At 49.1% G+C, this 17,575-nt stretch overlaps 1 protein-coding gene across 1 annotated transcript in view; it reads right to left on the minus strand.

Annotated features, from left to right (window-relative positions):
• The window catches only part of LOC128977771 (protein argonaute-3), a 29,818-nt gene extending 19,221 nt beyond the window's left edge, over positions 1–10,597 (minus strand). Inside the window, exons 1-2 of the mRNA XM_054395447.1 lie at positions 10,579–10,597; positions 1,492–1,663 (exon numbers count right to left, since the gene is read on the minus strand). Of these exons, the coding sequence (XP_054251422.1) occupies positions 1,492–1,663; positions 10,579–10,597 (191 nt within the window). The remainder of the gene's footprint in view (positions 1–1,491; positions 1,664–10,578) is intronic.
• Between the last annotated feature and the right edge of the window lie 6,978 nt (positions 10,598–17,575).

Below are 17,575 nucleotides of genomic sequence, written 5' to 3' on the forward strand. Positions count from 1 at the left end.
TACATCACAATTCTCTTATTCTAGAGAAACAAAACACTTTTCTTCCTCACCAGCCAGAATCAGGGCCTAGCAATAAGCTATTGTTAAAATGTAAAAGACCTGAGCTGCAGATGAAAGAGGGAAAAATTGCTTTTCAGCTACCCTGAACTTCAACTGATGAAATGGATTTCACAAGAGACTAACAAGGAACTCCTCCTAAAAAAGTTATTCAGTGCAGAGAAGAAATACAGGAAATAGGAAATGTTGCAATCCTTAAAAATAAATTAAAAAAATGATAGCTCTCATATCAGGTTTTCAACTTAACCATTTGTTCTGAAAAGGCTTCTCTGGCTCCTCAAATTTATGAGGTTTAGGACAAAATACACCCAGACAGATTGAGAGAGGTGACTCTGCCACTTGGCTTTGCTCTGATAAGATCTCACCCGGAGTACTGCATCCAGCTCTGGAGCCTTCAACACAAGAAGGAGTTGGACCAGATGGAGAGGGTCCAGAGGAGGGCAATGAAAATGATCAGGGGGTTGGAGCACCTCTACTACCAGGACAGGTTGAGGGAGCTGGGGGGTGTTCAGCCTGGAGAAGAGAAGGCTCGGGGGAGACCTAAGAGCAGCCTGCCAGTACCTCAAGGGGACTACAAGAAGGCTACAGAGGAACTGTTTGCAAAAGCCTGGAGTGATAGGATGAGGGGCAATGGTTTGAAACGAGGGAAGAGGAGATTTAGATTGGATGTGAGGAACAATTTCTGCACCATGAGGGTGGTGGAACACTGCAACAGGTTGTCCAGAGTGGTAGTTGAGGTCCCACCCCTGGAGTTGTTCAAGATGGGATACAACCTGCTGTACAAAATGCTGTACCAAGAGAGGAGGACACAGGTGGAGCTCAAGCCAAGGATGGCCCTTTTCACATATACTAGAGATGATTGCTTGAAATTCTATTAACAGAGGGAAAATCAGTTTGTTTGTGGTATTTTCACAGCACTGCTCCAGCTGAAGGCTGTCTCCTCCTGTACCTACAGCCATGGCTTTTACTCACTAGCTCCTGAGCACAGCAGCCAAGTGAATTAAAGTGAGGAACCCTTCAGATTATCCTATGCTGCAATGTATCTCAATATCAACTGAGAATAAAAACACCCAGAGGAGCATATTCCTGCTAACTCAAATGATTCACCAGCCAGTACTGCACCAAAAAAGGCATCTGCCTGCAGCTATACCTTATTTATGCTGCCCTGATGAATGGGGGTTGCTGATAAATGGCTCATAAAGTACTGTGAGCACACATGGCTGACCCACTTCATAGCATCTGGTCACGACCAAAGTGCAGAGAAGCTGGGAAAAAGCTCTGCACCCATCTCACAGATGTTTGTGAGAACTTGCAGATAGGTCTCCATAGCACAATGCTCAGATTTGAAGCCACCCAGACACTAGGTTGACTTCAGCAGGTTGCTTACAGTTTCAGTATCAGGACAACTTAACAAGAGAAATTTCACCTTCTTACCTGTTCACCCTTCGAGGACACTTATCAGGTTTGATATCCACCTCATAGAGGTAGACATCAATCTTTGGGATTTCAACTTGGAAGCAGTTGGCCAGCAGTTTAATGGGTTTGCCCATGGTGCCATAGCCAGGACGTCTGGGCACCATGAGGAGGGGCTGTGCCCCGACGGGTCCTGCAGAAGAAGAAGAAGGTATCAAGAGGTCAAAAGATCAGCCCAGCAGACAGTCCGTGCTGCAGAGGTGCTGCCTGCTTACACCTCAGCAGTTTAAAAATACATACTGCTCCATGCCCTTGCTGGGACACGTTTGTCTCCCCTTCAGACTTATTCATTTCTAGGTAGTTTCATTCTCAGGCAATGCCCTGAACCAGCTGGAGGGACGAGGAGGCAGAGCCAGCACGCAGGGCGAGGTGACAACGAGCTGTACCAGCCAGCACAGGTGGCACAGGGTGCTAACCTATTCAGCTCCACATGGACACTTGCCCATTTTTCCTCCATGAGCCACCCACATCTAGGCTGTTCTCTTACTGATGAGAGTTAGTGATTGGCATGACCAACATCAGGAGGTTTTTCATAACAAATTAAAGAGAAGCTGCTTTTCCTTTGCTGTGGAGACTCTCTCTGCCACTCCAACACACACAGCTCTGCAAGTCTCCTCTGCACACCCCAGTGACACAGAATACAACAATATGGAAGCAGACCTGGATTGATGTTGTAATGTTTAGAAAGACAAGGAACTACTGGGGAGAGTCCAGTGGAGGCTAGAAAGATGCTAAGGGGCCTGAAGCATCTCTGTGGGGAGGAAAGGCTGAGAGCCCTGGGGGTGTTGAGCCTGGAGAAGAGCAGCCCCAGAGGGGATCTGAGCAATGCTCAGCAAGAGATAAAGGATGGGGGGCAAGAGGATGGGGTCAGACTGTTCTCAGTGGTGCCCAGGGACAGGACAAGGGATAACAGGCACAAACTAGAGCCCAGGAGGTTCCATCTGAACAGAAGAAAGTTCTTTGCTGTGAGGGTGGTGGAGGCCTGGAGCAGGCTGCCCAGAGAGGTTGTGGAGTTCTCCTTCTCTGGAGAGATTCCAAACTCCCCTGACCATTGTGATCCTAGGCAAGCTGCTGTGGGTGACCTTGCTTTAACAAGAGGGTTGGACTGGATTTCCAGAGGTCCCTTCCAACCCCTACCATGCTGGGATTCTATTTGTGAACAACTCTTAATTTCATTGCCATCATTATCCTAGTCTGTGAGGACAGATGATTCTTGAACTTTGCTGGCTGAAAATGGATGAGGAGTAAACCCATTACCTCCTGTCTCACTGCATGAATAAAGCTGACTGACCAGAAGAGGAAAGACTCAGATTAAGACTCAGGATTGTAAACCTCCTGATTACTCACACATTAGAGAAGCACATCCCTAGCTGCTCAGAGCAACCATCCAAATCTGCAATAAGAAATGGGCACTTGAAAAGCCAGTTCAAAACATCTGTCTAGGAATAGATGTCACATTCTCATCTGCTTATTGATTTAATTTACTGTGCCTCATTTAGCTGAGAATCCTCAGCTCAACCTCTGGGTTGCTCACACTTTAAAAAACCAAACACAGTAGTAAAACCCAGTGCACTTCCAGGAATTTCTGCTGGTATTTCCACTTGAAAATATCTCTTGGCAATCAAGAAACAACAACAAAACCAAGATGCTTTGTAGCCCAAGCTTTGAGCAATTACTCATCACACAAATGCCAGGATTTACAGAGTGGTTGGTTAAGTCAGTTGCAAGTTCTCCCCTCAACTCCTACTCGCTGACGCAGGCAGCAATTCCAGCCCACTCCTTTCAGATAAGAGTTAAAACGTCAAGGGCTGGTAAAATTGTTTCATTTGCCTTTTGATTAATCTCCATAATTCCTGGGAAAAAATAAATCATGTTGCCTTGGAGGAAGAATGTACTGAGAAGAGGTGAATGCAAAGCTCAGCTCCACTGTAACCTTTGTCTGACTCTACCCAGGAAACCACCAAAAACTTCTGAGCGTGCTTGGCTTGGAGCCATACAATCACAGAATGGGTTGGGTTGGAAGGGACCTCCAGAGGTCATCCAGTCCAACCCCACTGAAGTCAGCAGGGACATCCTCCATTAGATCAGGTTGCTCAGAGCCTCAGTTGAGTCTGGCCTAGAATACCTACAGGAATGGGGTCTCGACTACCACTCTGGACAACCTGTTGCAGTGTTCCACCACCCTCATGGTGCAGAAATTGTTCCTCACATCCGATCTAAATCTCCTCTTCCCTCATTTCAAACCATTGCCCCTCATCCTATCACTCCAGGCCTCTGGAAACAGTCCCTCTGTAGCCTTCTTATAGCCCCCTTGAGGTACTGGCAGGCTGCTCTTAGGTCTCCCCTGAGCCTTCTCTTCTCCAGGCTGAACACCCCCAGCTCCCTCAGCCTGTCCTCATAGCAGAGGCACTCCAGCACCCTGATCATTTTCGTGGCCCTCCTTTGGACCCTCTCCAGCAGATCCATGAGATGAAACAAGAACACAAACCAAGAAGCATCATTTAAACCAGCCTCACAGACTCTGCTTATGCAAAACTTGTTCCAAGCATCTGTTCTCTTCAACTTTCTCTTCATTTTAATACTGTCACACCAGTAAAAGCAGCTCCATGATCTACTCCAGATATATTTTCAGAATGCAAGCACATGCAAAAAAAAAAAATTACTACTGAACACTTGAGTGACACAAATGACTCAAGAGCTGATTTTAATATCCTGCTGCCACATGTGCCATAGTTTATATTTAGTTCCTATCTGCAGGAAATGCTGAAATGAAGAGAACAGGAAAAGGGTTGCTAGAGCCTGGCCTGTCTCCCCCTCCCCATTTGCTAAAATCATGTAAAAGGTAAAAAGAGTTGCTAAAAATCTGTAAGCACAGAAGAAAGTCTGCGTGGAGATCTGGAGGTTAGTTAGGTGCTGAAGCTGAAGCACAGAGAACAGGAAGATCCAGCATGGCTGAGCCCTTTGCCACTGTCTCCTCTGGAAGGGACACTAAGCTCAACGTTTGAGCGCTGCTCTGCTGGAGGAGTGACAAAGCCCTTGCTGGGAATGGCATCCCACTGCTCAGCCAGATTCCTGGTGACCAGCTGCACTGGGACAAAGCCTTCAAACTGAAAAATGACCCTTGGTGACTAACATGAGGCAGTGTGCTCTTCAGAATCCTGGGTCATGGAAGCAATGCTCTGCCCAAAGCCAACTACACAACAAGCAGTCCTCCAACTTCTGCTCCTTGGGAAAGAGTGAGGAGCAAACCAAGAAAATAGCTGTTGTGGGACAAGGACTTTCTTCAGCCTCCCTGGCTGCGCTGCACCACGCACAGCTCCTCAGGAAACTGCTTGCCTTGGGAAGAGTTAGAACCCAGACTTTGGCAACAGGAACAAACTGGCCAATAAATCACAGAAGCACTGAATGATAGGGCTTGGAAGGGACCTCTGGAGATCATCGAGGCTAACCTCCCTGAGAAGAGCAGGATCACCCAGGAACACATCCAGGCAGACCTTCAAAGTCTCCAGAGAAGGAGACTCCACCACCTCCTAGGGCAGCCTGTTCCAGTGCTCTGTCACCCTCAAAGTGAAGAAGTTCCTTCTCATGTTTATATGTTCAAGTTTGTGCCCATTACCTCTTGACCTGTCACTGGGGACCACTGAGGAAAGTCTGGCCCCATCCTCCTGACACCCACCTCTTAGATATTTGTAAGCATTAGTAAGATTCTCCCCCTTAACCTCCTCTTCTCCAGGCTAACCAGCCCCAGCTCTCTCAGCCTTTCCTCACAGGAGAGATGTTCCAGGCCCCTCAGCATCTTAGTGGCCCTGCACTGGAGTCTCTCCAGTAGCTCTTTGTCTTTCTTGAGCAGAGAGAAGCCTGCCTGGAGATCTCTCTGGTTTGACTTGAGAACTGCCCTCAAGCTCAGGCCTTTGCCTTTGGTCCTTGCCTGAGCTACATCTCTACACCTCTCTGGCCATGAATAAGAATTGCAATGCCTGCTCATTGCTGAGGAAAGACTTCCAAACACAGCTGGTGTGCTCCCCTGGCCAAGCTACCTTGGGAACACCACCCTGTTGCAACTGAACTCTGTTATGGCTGTCCAAGCACACCAGCAGCCACGGGGAACACCCCGCTGGCCACAGCCACCCAGCTGCCAGATTGCACGTTGTGAAAGTCTGTGTCCCTGGCTGCAAAGCTGTGACTCAAACCCCAGTAAAACACAAACAACGAAGCACTGCTCTCCCAGGACAGCTCCTGCTCCTGGAGCCTATGGGTGACTCACTCGGGCTCATGCCTAAGCCCTGTGTCAAGCTGATGGAAATCAGCACACCAACCCAAACCACTACAAGTGGCATTTCTTCTCAACAGCAGAGGATGGCTGGGACTGGCAGAACCGTGTCACTTAACCATTACAAAACCAAAGTTGTCACTTGAAGTCTCAAAAGCCTTTCCTAAAGCACCACGGAAGCACAGCTTGGCTCCATGGGAGATGGAGGAACCTCTGGGCTCCTGGTGTCTCCAGGAGAGAAGCTCCACTCTGGGCAGCTGTCTGTGAATTTCATAGATTGGTTTGGGTTTGAAGAGACCTTAAAGACCATCTACTTCCAACCCCCCTGCCATGGGCAGGGACACCTTCCACTAGACCAGATTGCTCAAGGTCCCATCCAACCTGGCCTTGAACACCTCCAGGGAGGGGACATCCACAACTTCAGGTGTGATTAGGTGACACTGGAACCACTCACTCCAGCAGAACTTGGATGCCATGGAAATCTGCAGGGTCATTTTTCAGATCCAGTTTGCAAAGCCCTTTTGAAGCCAGCTCTTACCCCAGCCCCACATGGCAGCACTTCCACTGGTTTAAATGAGCTCTGAATCAGAACCTTTTCCTCTGAGGAACTACAGATGTGACAATAAAGATAAAACAGCCCCAGCCTGGCTGTGATTTCTCTGGCAGTGCAGCCGGTGGTACAGAGCACATCTGGCCTGCATCCAAAGCCAGGCTGGAATCTACCTAGCAACCAAAGGAATAAAGCCTCAACAGGGAGAGCAGAAGCACAGAAACCTGCAAACAATTTCAACAACCCATTTTACAGAGAACTGCAGCTTTTGGCACACGAGGCAGTTGTACAGCATGGAGCAAAACACTCATTTCTAGCATGATGCTAACAGAAAACACAGATTTTCTCACAGAGTCCTTTCCTCTGCATCCTTACATCTACACCAAGCCTCCAGAAAAAGAAAGATCTTTTCCTACTATGGCTTCAGCATTATATAAAAAAAAAAAAAAAAAAACCAAAATCAACAGCTGTTGTGATTCTGTGATTACTTAACAGGTTTCTTTTTCTTTATAAAACAGTTCCAAACGTCTAACTGAATGGGTGATTGAACAGCCTTAAGAGGACTTAAGAGGTAAAATATTGTTTAACTCCAGGTGGGCAACACAAGGCAGATTCGTCCAGCAGCTCCCATTGCCAGGCTGGAACCTGCACACAGGAGAAAGCTCAACATGGAGAGGGGGGGGATGGAAAAGAAAAAAAAAAATAGATTCCCTTTCAGAGGGCCCCTGGCCTCTGCTTAGACTCAGAGGCCCAGCCTGTGGAGCTCAAAGAAAATCCTATCACTACGAAAAAATAAGTTAATTCTAGATTAAAACAAAACAGAGAGGGAAGATTAGATTTAGATGTTGGTTTCAATAATGGAACTCCTTCCTTACTTCTGCCAGACATCATGAATTGCCTTATTTCTGTGGCTGCAGCCTCGCTGGGTGGCATTACATGAGTTATGAATAATGCAATGCACGTTTTCTAAACATTCCTACTCGTAATTTGGGCTTTTTTCTCTGCAAGGTTTCAGATAATAAGTCGTGCTACAACTCATCAGAAGCCATCATTTGGATGCCAGGCTCAGCGACAGCCAAGTGCACAAGTTAATGTTGTGTGCTAACTTGTTCTACTCTAAGGTGGTTATGGAAATACAGCAAAGGGGTTTGGAAGCAGTTAGAAGATCATAAATGCTTCTGAGCCCTTCAACCTCCAATCATAAAGAACTTTAAGCTCAACAGAAGCAGCTTATATGCAAGTTGTAAAGTTAATACCCAACCGCTCGAGGAGAGGAGAGCAACCTCCAAACACAAGGATACTCCTTCTGGGAAGGTATTTCCACACCCCAAAGTCAGAAGGCAAACTGACACAATCTCCACTGTAACCACCATTTGCCCCCACAAGAAACCTTTCCCACCGTGTGCTTGCACTGACACTAAAACCCCACTTTGGAAGGAAACATTTAAGCTTTAAACTTGGAGGGGGGCAGATTTAGACTGGAGATGAGGAAGAAATTATTTACAGTGAGAGTAGGCAGACACTGGAACAGGTTGCCCAAGGAGGCTGTGAATGTCCTCTCCCTCTGGAGGTGTTCATGGCCAGGTTGGATGGGGCCTTGAGTCACCCAGGCTAGAGCAGGGGGGTTGGAACTAGATGGTTTTTAAGGTCCCTTTCAACCTATCCCCTTCTGTGAATCTATGCACATGGAATTCTTCCTGCACTCATTTTTATTTTCCTGGTTTCCCATTTCCTGTTTTGAGAGCATTATTCCTCCCCCTCAGTTATCAACCTTCACCTGCTGGCCAGCTACCTGCTAGTCAGCTGCAACTCTCCTTTTTCCAGCTTACTGCCTGAAAAAGTGCAGAACACCAAGAGGCAAGACAAATTCAGTTCACATTCTTGATTTTAGGAAAGCCCCTGCAGAACAAACCACACCTTTCCCACTAAGGAAGTGAAGCCATGAGGATGGAACAGTCTGTAAAGTTCAAATTGTGAGTCAAACAGCTTCCAGTGCAACTCCAGAGAACTCCCATTGTATCTCACTTCACACATGGGCTGGAGTAGAGTAAGTTTGGAAAGTACTTATGATTCATCCCCTTCCCTCTTCTACCCCACCCACAAAAATGTGACTTTTAAGGGTCCTCCCAAATCCCTGCTCAGAAGGCAGAGAGAAAAAAAATCAAGTTCTCAGTGTTTTATCTGCCCATAGATTGCACAAAGGAGCAAACAGAAGGTTGAAGGTGTCTGTAGTGCTTCATTAAAACCTGCAACACTGAATGAAAAACACAATCAGAGAGCACAAAAAGCTGTGAACTTCGAGGGAACAACTAAGGAGCTGTAAATGAAGCCATACACAGGGCTCTGATTTGACACCACAGAGCATCCCCAGTTCCATAGCAACACTGTTTAACATTCCTGCCTTCAGGAGTTCGCTTGCTGGATGCTGCTAAACTCAACCTGTGACCGAGAGCTACTTTTACTTCTCTCCACTGCTGGACAGGGAATGTTTCACTGCTTGATTTCACCATAACCTGCGCCCTGCATGCCCAGCTTCACCTGCTCCTACTTTAAACTGTTCAAATTGTATGGTCTGGCAGAGGCAGACTCTGGGTCTCCTCAGCTAAGCCTACAGCACAAGCAGAAAGACACCTACAGCACTGCTTCACCTCAAATGTCCTGGCACACGCTTCCACACTTTACTCCAAGTGTACTCACAACCCTGCCACTCCACTCTGCCTCTTCCCTCCCATGTTCTCCCTTCACATACAGAAAAGGAAGCAGGTCTCAACCTCCTTCTCCCTTTTACGGGTGAACTTCAACCCTGATTTGCTCCGCCAAGGACAGTTTGTGACCTCCTGAGCCAATCCTGAGGTCTGGGTGCCAGAAGGCTCCCCAAAACAGGGGATGCTGACAGCACCAAATGCTCCCCTCACTGCACAGCAGAGGTGGGAAGAGTCACCTCTCATGCTGAGCCCCTCAGGAGCTGACTGTATGCTGTGCTGAACATTTTGGAGCCTAACCACAGGGAAACCCACACCGAAGCAAAACTGAAAGGTTTACTGGCTAACTCTTGCAAATCTCTTTCTTATCATGGCACAGCTTGAATTGTATCAGCTTATAATCAGAGTTGAACACTGAGTTTAGGAGGCTATCACCTGAAATCCATCAAACTGCTACAACAAAGCATCTTCCTACAACAGTTTCACCCCCAACACATACTTCACTAAGCAGGGACAATAACTTAGGTGGCAAATTTCTCTGCCCAGTCCATGATTAACTTCTATTTCCACGTAAAGTTACGCATGGAGAGACGAAAAAGCATCTCCTGCCCTGACACTTTCAGCCTCACATTCCCACTCGCTGTGGCACCTCCTGCAGTGACAGAAACGGAGCTCCAGGTAGCTCCGGATGTGCCCTTTGCCATCTCACCACGCCACGCATTAAACACTGCCCAAATCTGAACTCGCCTTCCACTTTTCCATCAGAAGATGAATTCTTTTGGCAAACTGAAAGGTAAGCTCCTTCTCCCACTCTCAAAACATGCTTTAAATACGAAGTTTATAAATATTAAGGATGTGCTTCCCACAGGAAAGGCTCAAGCGACTAGAAGCAGGAATGAAGAGACGCTGGGCTGGGGCTGTGCAGCAGCGATCAGCCTTAAAATTCCAGAGTCCAGGCACCAGCTGCACAAGGGCCAAGGAGCTCATCTCTGCCGGGCAGGAGACGTTGAGCCCGGCCCTCGGCGGCGGCTGTTCGCAGGCAGAGCCTCGGTGCTCACGGCAGTGTCTCAGACACCATCACGGTTACGAGATTATGCAAGGCGGCCTACAGCTACTGCCTGGGCAACACCGCTTATGAAATACAAGAAATTAATTCTCCGCTCTCTCCGGCATGGGAGAACGGGCCGCCCGGCAGGGAACGGGGCCCGGCTGTCCCCGGTTACCAGAGCCGTACCACCGGGGCTCTGCGGCTCTTCCCGCGCGGCCGGTGGGGCACAACTCCTCCTCAGTCGCTTTAAGCCCCAAGGCGAACGGCACGGCCCGGACCCGCCGCTTCCGCTCCACTACCTCCAGCACACGCCGCTCCACCGGGATGGGAACCGCGGCGCGGGGGGTGGGAGGGTGTGAAACGCGCGGGGAAGCCCAGTTCCAGCCGAGCGGCGGCGGGCGTGGGCGAGGGGCAAAGCCGATGCCCGTTCTCCCTCCCCCGCCCCGCGGCCGAGCTCCGCCGCCGCCGCGCTTCTCACCTGCGCTGCCGATTTCCATTCATGGAGCTGGACGCAGCCGCTCAGGGCTGCGGGCTCCGCCGCTGAGCCGGGCCCGGCGGCCGGCCCGAGAGTTCTTCTCTGGGCTGCGCCGCCCCGCTCCCCACAGGCCGCAGCCCGGCACGTCGCCTCGGCCGCCCGGACCTCCCGTCCCGTCCCGTCCCGTTCTCTCCGGCGGCGGCAGCGGCGCACGGGGCCCCCCGGGCGGAAGTTGCGTGGCCGCCCGCAGCCCCGGCTCGCGCTGCCGCTCTGCCCCACCGCGCGCGCGCGCGCACACACACGCACACACGAGCACCCCAACCGCCGGAAGTCCCGCCCCCGCGCGCCCCGCCGCGTGCGCGCCCTTTCCGGGGGCGGTGCTTCCGGGAGGTAGGGCGCGCGCGCAGGAGAAGGGAGAGAGGGGGCCGGAAGCGGCTCGGGGGCGCGCGGCGGAGGCGCGAACCGGCGTCGTTGCTCGGCAACGGAGCGGAAACAGGCGGCGGTGAGCGGCAGCCTCAGGGCCGGGATATGGGCGGACTGGGACGGAACCGAGGGGCAGGGTGGGCCCGTCAGTCACCGAGGGGAAGAAAGGACCTGGCTGTGCCCAGAGCCGCGGCGGGATGCCGGGCCCGCGCCCGCTGCCTTTCCCTGTGGGGCCGTCAAGAGTCGGAGGTGAAAGCACGGAGTGGGTTTTCCCCGGTACCTCAGAGCTACAACCCGCCCGTGTGCCTTCTCTTCCCGCCAGCCGGTCGAACCTGCTGTGGCGATTTGGTGTACGGAGGCCTGGGGGAGCTCCAGCCCAGTTCCCCGTGAGTTACGTTGCTGGTTTTCCACCAGCAGAAACCCCACGCCTCGACCGTGGTCACGCTGAGGAACCACGCCGAGCCTTTCCCTGTTTGTTGGACACCGCAACGTGCTGGCGGGGAGCTCTGGCCGGGAGCTCTGGCTGCCGCCGGCACGTTCTCTACGTGCTGCCAGGGACACTCAGTGAACACATTTTTTCCTCTGTGTGAAACATCTGGTAACAGGCATCGTGTGTGACTGCAGCCCCGCCGGGGCCGGAGGGCACCTTGCCAAATGGCTCAGCGAGGTCGTGGGGAGAGAGCTGACGGCAGGGTGAGGCACAAACTGGGACAACTGTAGACAGGGCAAAAATGTTTTTAAAAGCTGCTGCAGATAGTGAGGGTGCAGGTGTGACTGCACAGCCTTCCTCCCCCAAGGCTTTAAGCCAGCCTCCTCTGGGAGGGAGATGTAAAAACATCCAACAAGTGTACGTTCAACTGACTAAAAATCTTGATAAACGCCATGTTATCCTGTGGCATTCCCAAAACAACCAAAGGATTGGCTTGTGTTGATTGTTTCCATTTGCAGAGGAGCTATGAGACTAAGTTAACTTGGGACTGAGCAGAATAGGCTACGATTTGCTACATCAGCATAAATTCAGAGCACAAGGCTGCCCTTGTCTCAATGTTTTTCACAAGGTTTAGTTCCACTCTGTTACAGATTTCGTAGCCAAAGTGTTCCTAAACAAAGCAGAGAGTGAAACAAGCAAAGTGACTGTGTCCATGTGGGGGAGTGGTTCCCAGGTACCCATCTCTGTGATGGGCAGTGACACATTTATATCCTTTGTCCCCAGAAGATCAGTTTTTGGTCTGAACTATATATTGAGATATCTCCAAGCAGATCTGAACTTGCTAATTGTTGTGAAGAGAGGATGTCACCTTGCCTGGTGGTGAGAGGGGCCTGTCCCCAGGTAAACAGCTGAGGAGGTACTGAAGAAGTGGAACTTCGGGCCAATAGGAGTTGGAGATTCATAAACCAGGTTTCAGCATCATTGAGAATGATCATGCTGGATATCGTCCTCTAAACTCAACTTACAATTTTAAGCTACAGACTCAGGATTCTGAATCCATGACAATTAAAAGGAAACTACTGGAATATTTCCTGAACTGAAATCCTGAGAGGGATAGGGAAATGCGATCACCGAGATCAAGCAGATATGGCAGAGGGAGAGATCTCTGCGAAGTGCAGTACCTTGGAGGTACCAAGCACTCCTGGTTCTGCCCCTGTAATCAGAACTGAGGGCCAGGGCTCAAATGCCCAGCTAACATCTGAAACCAGGACTCCAACCTTCTTTCCAGGGCTTCAGACCCAGCTGCACAAGGCACGGTTTCTCTGACATCTCTCCCATAGAAACTCTCCCCTTGAAACTGCCAAAGAAGATTTCTACTATGTAGCAGAGTTGAAGAAAAGGTGATATGGCCTTAAAACCAGCAGGAGGATGGCAGCAGAACCTGTGGGGATGCTTGGTCTGGGCCAATACACTCTGCATCGCTTGCAGCAGCCAGTGAGGATGTGCCTGCCATTAGCAAGCACTTCCTTAAAACTGCTCAGCATTATTCAAAACCCCAGTTCCAGCTCAGCTGCTAAATAATTCATCATCTCAAGGTATGTCAATGCACATCTGCCAGTCACAGCACCAGCAGATCCAAAGAAGTCAGAGATTTTCTGCAAACGGCCTCCAGTTTTCACCCCACAGACACCACTGTAAGCTGTTGGCATTGGAGAGGATAAGGATGTTTGCAAGAAACTCCAGTGCTGGGAATGTAAAACATGATGCAGTGCAGAAAGCATACAGATCAGGTTGAACCCCGATCCAAAGGGAATCTGAAATCCATCCTTAAAGCATCTAGCAGACACCAGCCTTTGATAGGCCTAAAGACCAAGAGGTGGCTGGGGAACAGCATCCTGTGATGTATGCTCCTGGGACCTGCCAGCCCATGGAGCTCAAAGATTACTTCTCAGAGGGATGGCATTTTAATGAATGGGCATGGCTATCACATTCCAACAAGCTTTAAACACATCTTTGTTCCCCTAAATGGTTCTTAACCTGGAAGAGAAGGGGTTTGGATCCTCCCTGGTATCAGGTGCACTCTGTCTCCAGTCAGCACTTCACCATTACTCCCCAGCCCTTCTCCACCAGCAGCCAGGACCTTCCCTCCCACCATCTGACTCAGGAGTGTCACCCCAACATGTTCACATTGCTTTTATTTAGGTCTTCTGCCAACAGTTACAGGGTAACAGACACTTGGGACTGCAAAGTCAATGTTGCAAGCAAAAATCATGATTAAGGGGGGAAAAAAAAAAAAAAAGAGTAACCCACAAAGCAATCAAATCAAACCTAAATACAGTGTTCTGGAGCTCTTTAATCATACCAATTTCTTTTATAAAGAGGTGGTTATGATTCTACAGTATTTTCTTTTGGCCTAATCCAAGGATTTTGTTACTCTTTAGCAGTCTTGATTCCACGCATACAAAACCAAATCGATATTCAAACCTTTAAAATATAAGCCACATTTTCTTAATAAAATAAGTTTTGTGCTGCTGTTTGTTAAGTACTGTACATCAACTGCTCACATCTAGTCAACAAAGGGACCATACAGAGTTCAAGCTAAAGCAAAAAAAAAAAAACAAAAACAATCCCCCAAAACCCAAATACTACAACAACAACAAAAAAATCCCCACCCCAACCCACAAGAAAAAGAACAGCCCAAGGAGAGTGTCCTGTAAACACCCCACGTACAGTTCAACGCTTGCTCGTCTAAAGGAGGTACGAAAGGGGCTAAAAATGGAACACAAAAGCACTGGAGTCCCATCAATTTTCTTTCACAACTATTGAAGTGCAAATCGCTCAGGCAAGATATTCGTTTCTCTTTGTTTATTGCTGTCCTGCTGCCTGGCTTTTCCCTTCCTGAAGCAAGCACATTCTTTTATGTCACACTCATTTTTCCAAGAAGAAAACCTTCCGCAGAGGCAACGTTGAACGCTTGGCCTTTTTGACACTAAGACATCAAGTCTTGGCCTGTGGATGGCAGAACACCCCCTGGAAGCTGTGGGGAGCGGGCTGCTGGGTCCCCCTGCCTCAAATAAGCTCAGATATGAGGTAAGGGTGACCAACAGCATTCAACCACTGACGGGGAACGGGCAGTCACTCCTCTCTCCCCAGAACGGCAAGCACTGGGCGACGCTTCCAGCGGCGGGAGGAGCCCCGAGCGCAGGGAGAAGGCAGAGCCCAGGCAGCCGCTGGGGACGTCCTGTGTGGGGCTTGCGGCTAACTACAGAACCTGATATGTCTTGGGGTTAACACCTATCTGCTACAGGGAGCAAAAATGCACAGCACCTCAACATGCAGTTACCATTTGCATCTCGGAGAAGGAAAGGGTGGAAAGGCTGGAGCCGCACAGAAGGTGCATAGTCCATGATACAAAACATGCGGGGAACTCGGACCCCTCCTCGACTTCTTCCAGGTGGAAAGAGGGTTCAAAGGGCACAGCAGCTATGGAGTTTGGCTTTTTTTTTTTTTCCATTTATTCAAAACCATGAAAACCCAACGCAGAGGGTGAAATAAGGGCAGAACACGATCTGCAAGTCAACAGCTGAGAGTTTCAGAAGCTGTGAAGCTTTTGTGTAGTTAAAATTGCTGTTAAAAGTAGGTGCTACATCAGCAAGTCTTCATTCATAGTTTTCTATGAACAGCCACCTTACAAATGAGTGCAAATCTTAAAGGTCCATTTTACATTTCAAGTCTCAAGGTTAAAAAAAAAAAACAAAACAAAACCCCCCCAAAAAAACAACAAAATTGTTACAGAGCAACAAGCTGTTTCTGTAAATGCCCACACTATCTCTTTTCAAATGGTTAAAAATGGCACGAGAGATGCCACAGCTACTAAAAGACATTTCAGAATCCTAGACCCAACTAGAACACCAAAATAAAAAACCAGAAACCAAAACACCTTTGCCCCTCGCTGCAGAACAGCAGCAGCCAGGAGCTTTCTGTTGTAATGCTGGTGAACAAACTGATTTGCAGAGAGAGAACCTTGACCTTAACCCCAATTTTACTCTTACCCAGGGGCTTTCTGACAGAGGGGGAGCAGGTAGGGCCCCTCTGAGATCATTCTGCTTTCAATGAATACAAGCCAGAGCTCAGAGGATGAGATGGAGGTGCTGGGTTTGTGTCACTATGCAGGCACTTGTGTACAGGAATGTCGACTTCTCACGTGGACACTTAGTGTTGATGTGTTCCCTACTCTCTAAAAGCCTTCCTAGAGCTCAGTCCCCTCCTGACCACGATGAGCTCCTGGTCTCCTCCCCATCACCTTGCCAATATACAGCAGTGGAGGTTGACACAAGGTGCAAAGGAGAAGAATATGAACCAAATGCTGTAGCCTGGAGGAAAACCAGGACTGTGTTCAAGGTAGGATCTTCACCAAACGTGACAGCAGTGGACTCAGCACTTGGTTTGCATAGCGTAGTGATGCCTTCGGTTTGCACAAAGACGTTGCCCAAAAAGAAAACGGGAAAAGCGAATTCCCGGCGTCAGGACAGGTCAGTGGGCCAACGGGACCATGAAGGCAAGGCAAGGTGAACCATCAGAAGGTACAGAACAGAAAGGTGTGCTCTGCCCAGGTGGGCTGACGAGGGCAGTGCACCTGGTGGGCCAGCGCTGACGTTTGGCAGGAGGAGAAGTGCGCAGCCCTGGAGCAGCTGGGTGGGAGTGTGCACCATGGCTCTGCTCTCAGAGGAAGAGCTGTGCATCCTGCCCTGCAAAAACCAAATCACCTGCCCCCAGGATATTGGTAAGGAGTTGCTGCCACTGTGGTCATTCTGCGCAGCAAAACGGGTCTGAAAAGCAGCCTCTATGTCACTGAGGGGGGGAAAAGGCTTTTCTCCTGCTGCAACACAAATCAGGAGAAGTTTTACCCCCATGACAGTGAGGATTTCATCCTTCTGAGGAACCAATCTGGTGTGCTTCCAGGATAAAAAAACAAACAAACAACACAACCCTGTGCACAGGATCAGTCAGCCCATAACACAAAGAGCAGCAAAACCTAGCAGCAGAGAGGGTGTCAGTGTGGAGGTGCTGGATTGGGGTACACACGACAGGAAAGCAGCTGGCCCAGGCAGAAATGTGCTGAGGGCACAGGGGAGAGAGGAGCTGGGGGGCACCCGGTGCTGCACATGGTGGCACTCAGCAGACAGGAAGCGTTGGGAGATCTCCGGTGCGAGTGCACAGCCCTGGGAGGTGCAATGATGTAAACTCTGAGAAGGTTAATGACTTGTGTATTTTGGCAACAGACTCGGTATCATATAAAAATAATGTTTAGTAAAAAAATCCTGGTGTCCATTGTAAAAATTCAGGGGAAAAAGAAAAAAAAAACAAACTAAAAGGAAAGAAAAAATCGAATCGAATCGACAGCGATTTCTGTCCTCATGGGATGGAGAAACCTCCACCTGTCAGGAAGTTTTAAATAACAAGCAGTACATGGCAAACTAAAGAAAAAAAACCCCAAACAAACATAAACATTGGGTCAGCAGCCATTAAAGGTGTCCTGTGTGAAAAGTGCACATCTTTGAATGGAGTTGAACCACCGTGAGGTCGTGAGCTAAAGACAAAACTGCAACTTCAAGAGAAATTAACTCCTTCTGATGGAAACACGGCCACCACCCAGACAAGGGTAACTGTTTCCCTCACGAGATTAAAAAAACATGGAAATTTTGCAGCATCATAGTAAGGCACTCACCCATGGGAAAGTCTGTGACTGTTGCTTCAAGTGGCAGCAGCTAAACTAGCTTGGAACACGAGGAAGACAGTTTTCAGTCTGAGCTAAGTGCTAGGGTGCCTTACGTTACACAGAGAGGGGATTATTGGAGGGGCAAGGAACTGTTAGTGTTAGAATTCTCCTAGAAACTAGTTGTTGTTTTTTTTTCTTGTTTTTTTTTTTTTTAATTATTTTTCCCCCTTAACCCATTAAAGCATCTCATATTCTAAAATATTAGTTTTATAAATCTAAGTCTTCTGTTTTAAGGCTCTAAAAATCCCCTCCCCTCCCCTGCCCCTCCCCCCCCCCCCAAAAGAAAAAACCTTCCCCACTTCTCCAAAAAAAATAAAACCCAAAACCAACACCAACAAGCAACCAAACCAAAAATACCTACCAGCGCC

Source organism: Indicator indicator, chromosome 33, assembly GCF_027791375.1.
Source record: "Indicator indicator isolate 239-I01 chromosome 33, UM_Iind_1.1, whole genome shotgun sequence".
In the NCBI taxonomy this organism is placed as follows: Eukaryota; Metazoa; Chordata; class Aves; order Piciformes; family Indicatoridae; genus Indicator; species Indicator indicator.